The sequence below is a fragment of the Mustela nigripes genome, chromosome 1, assembly GCF_022355385.1.
Source record: "Mustela nigripes isolate SB6536 chromosome 1, MUSNIG.SB6536, whole genome shotgun sequence".
NCBI lineage: Eukaryota > Metazoa > Chordata > Mammalia > Carnivora > Mustelidae > Mustela > Mustela nigripes.
Window position 1 is genome coordinate 47,036,433 of NC_081557.1, and position 3,339 is coordinate 47,039,771.

The following is a 3,339-nucleotide window of genomic DNA, read 5'->3' on the forward strand; positions in this document are numbered from 1 at the left end:
CTGGGCATCTTGAAAATTGTTCCTTTTGCTCTGGAGGGTTGCTAACCTCTTATTCACAGAGATGACTTATTATTATTATTATGTTCAGTTAGCCAGCATATAGTACATCATAAGTTTTTGTTGTGTTGCTCAGTGATTCATTAGTTGCATATAAAGCTCATCCCAGCATGTGCCCTTCTTAATACCCATCACTTGGTTACCCCATTCTCCCACCTACCTCCCTTCTGTATCCCTCAGTTAGGTTCCTGGAGTCCAGAGCCTTTCATGGTTTGTCTCCCCTGATTTCTTCCCATTCAGATTTTCCTCCTTTGCCCTGTGGTCCTCCATTCTATTCCTTGTATTCCATGTATGAGTGAAACCATATGATAATTGTCTTTCCCTGCTTGATTTATTTCACTTAGCATAATTCCTTCCATTTCCATCAATGTCAATGGTAGGTATTCATCCTTTCTGACAGATGAAGAATATTCTATTGTATATATGTACCACATCTTGTTTATCCATTTGTCTCCCAGAGATGACTTTGTGATAATATGCAATGATCCCAGATCAGTGGAGCGGTGGGGTTGGTTGTGATGCCATGACCCTTGGCTCAGGGATCTTTTCCACAACATCCTTGAATAACCCTGTCCCTGATCTGCTTGGTTCTAACTCCATAGATGATGGGGTTGAGCATGGGAGGTACCAGGAGGTAGAGATTAGCGAACATGACATGTACCACTCGGGGCACATGATGTCCAAAGCGGTGGGTGAGGAAGGTAAAGAGGGCTGGGATATAAAGAGCCAAGATGACACAGATATGGGAAGCACACGTGCCAAAAGCCTTGAGTCGGGCCTCCTCAGAGGGCAACTTCAGAACAGTTCTCAAAATCATTACATAAGATATACTGATGACAATTATGTCAAAGCAAATCACAGAGAAGGCCACAAAGAGCCCATATGCACGATTGACTCTAGTATCTGCACACACCAGCTTTAGCACAGCCATGTGCTCACAGTACAGCTGGGGAATGACACGGTTGGTGCAGAAGGGCATCCTGGACACCATGAAGCAGAAGGGACTTACCCACAGCAACCCTCTCATCATCACAGCTGCCCCCAGTTTACCCACCACAGCTGGGGTCAGGACAGTAGAGTGGTGCAGTGGGAAGCAGATAGCCACATAGCGGTCCAAGGCCATAGCCATGAGCAACCCAGACTCCACAGAAGAAAAGGCATGGATGAAGAACACCTGGATGAGGCAGGCATGGTATTCAATCTCATGAGCATGAAACCAGAGTATAGCCAGCATTTTAGGTTGGGTGGAAGAGGACAGGGCCAGGTCAGTGACAGCCAGCATGGCTAGGAACAGGTACATGGGCTCATGCAGCGTGTGGTCAATTCGGATTATATGAAGGACAATGATATTGCCAACTACAGCCACAAGATACATGGCACAGAGAGGGAAGGCAATCCAAAACTGGTAATTCTCAAGTCCTGGGATCCCGAGTAGGATGAAGGACACAGGATGCAAAGTGTTGTTCCCTGAGGCCAGCATCACGGGATGGTTAACTTATTCTCCATTTTGAAGGTAATCTACTCTCTAGTTGATAGGAATCAAGAAGTAATTATTAATATTTTAAATATTTTGGAAGTTTCAACTGAATCACAGTAGGGCTTAATAGTAAACTGGAAGAATTTCAACTGTTTTAATAAAAATTTTTTGCAACATAAAGTGATGCTCCTTTTTATTCCTCATTCATATTTATGTCATTCAAAATGGGATCAAAACATACTAGCTGCAAATGTGATTTTTGTTGAAGAATCAGTATTTTTCTTGAAAGTAGAATCTGCTAAGGTAAAACTATCCTGACAATAATGTCAGTAATAATCAATTTTGCCCTTCTATTTCTTCAGAACTAACTGATTTGTTTAACCTTTCCCATAGGTTCTGTTCAGCCCTCTATTTAAGCCACTTAGGTGACTTTTCAGGATACAAAGCTGGTTTGGAAAACACTTTGTGATAAAGGCTCATAGGAAGGTATTCGTGATGTTGAGTTAGCTTTGACTCTGGGAGTTACCCAGAGAGTCTGGGTTGGTGGTTAGGTGACTGACGATTATACATCTGTAATTAATTCTACTATCTATGGTGCATTTTCTCTTAGATTAGGGGTCAGCAAACTCATTTCTTACAGTAAAGTGGAAGATCATACATATTTTAGGCTTTATATGCTGTATGGTCTGTTGAAACTAGTCTGCTTAGCCCCTGTAGCCTGAGAGCAGCCACAGTCACTACAGGAATGTATGAGTGTGACAACATCCCAATACAATTTTATTTGTAAAAAGAGGATGCAAGCTGGATTTTGTCTGCAGGCTATGGTTTTCTAAATCCTGTCCTGATGATAGATTTTCTTTGTTTGTTTGTTTGTTTCTTTCTTTCTTTTTTAAGATTTTATTTATTTATTTGACAGAGACAGAGAGTTCACAAGTAGTCAGAGAGGCAGGCAGAAAGGGAGAGGGAAGCAGACTCCCTGATGAGCAGAGAGCCAGATGCAGGGCTCCATCCCAGGACCCCGAGATCATGACCCAAGCCGAAGGCAGAGGCTTAACCCACTGAGCCACCCAGGCGCCGCCTGATGAAAGATTTTTATGAGGTGAGCCCTGAATAGTGTACCATCCTAGCAATTCTGTGCTTAGCACAGAATAGGGGTTTAATAAATTTTTGCTGGATTGAATAACAGTGGCAATGGACTTTTTAACTAAAGAGCCATATCTTAAAATCCTCTGATGAACTTTTTAAACACTTTTTTGGCACCATGGCACAAGAGAGTTAAACATCGTTCTCATACCATGGTATGCTGTGCTGGCCGGTGAAAGACTTGAATGTCCTCCTTTGCCTCTACTTGCTTTACATGAGATCTTGTTGATCCCTCTGGTGACTAACGCCTACCCAGGATTGATGACACAAATGCTCACCTGGTTCTCACTAAGCACCTTTTCACTATTTCATCTCAGTTGACTGAGACTTTGAGTCTCTGCCATAACAGAAACACACAGACAAGAAGAGTATCTTTTCAGATCTCCCATAACAAATCAGCTGTTGGGACTAACAGATGTTTCATTCCACCAGACTTAATGGTTCCTAAAAATGGTTTCTTTGAGATCCCAAAGAAACCTAACCTCTTTCTGATTTTCCCTAGCTTTACAACATTATGAGAGAAATGGGGCTCAGACTTTATAAATCTTGCTCTGCATTGGAATATTAACTATCCTTTCTCTTGATAATAGGTGTAGGTTTGCTCAAAATAAGTACTCCTATCCAGGGTATGGTGAATACGGAAACAAATACATTTTCTGGGG

The 3,339-nt window shown here is 42.1% G+C and overlaps 1 protein-coding gene across 1 annotated transcript; it reads right to left on the reverse strand.

Moving 5' to 3' along the window:
* Positions 1-592: 592 nt before the first annotated feature.
* On the reverse strand, positions 593-1,546 carry LOC132011754 (olfactory receptor 52R1). The gene has a single exon (XM_059390858.1). The coding sequence runs from the start codon at positions 1,535-1,537 to the stop codon at positions 593-595; it is 945 nt and encodes a 314-aa protein (XP_059246841.1). The 5' UTR covers positions 1,538-1,546.
* Positions 1,547-3,339: the final 1,793 nt, after the last annotated feature.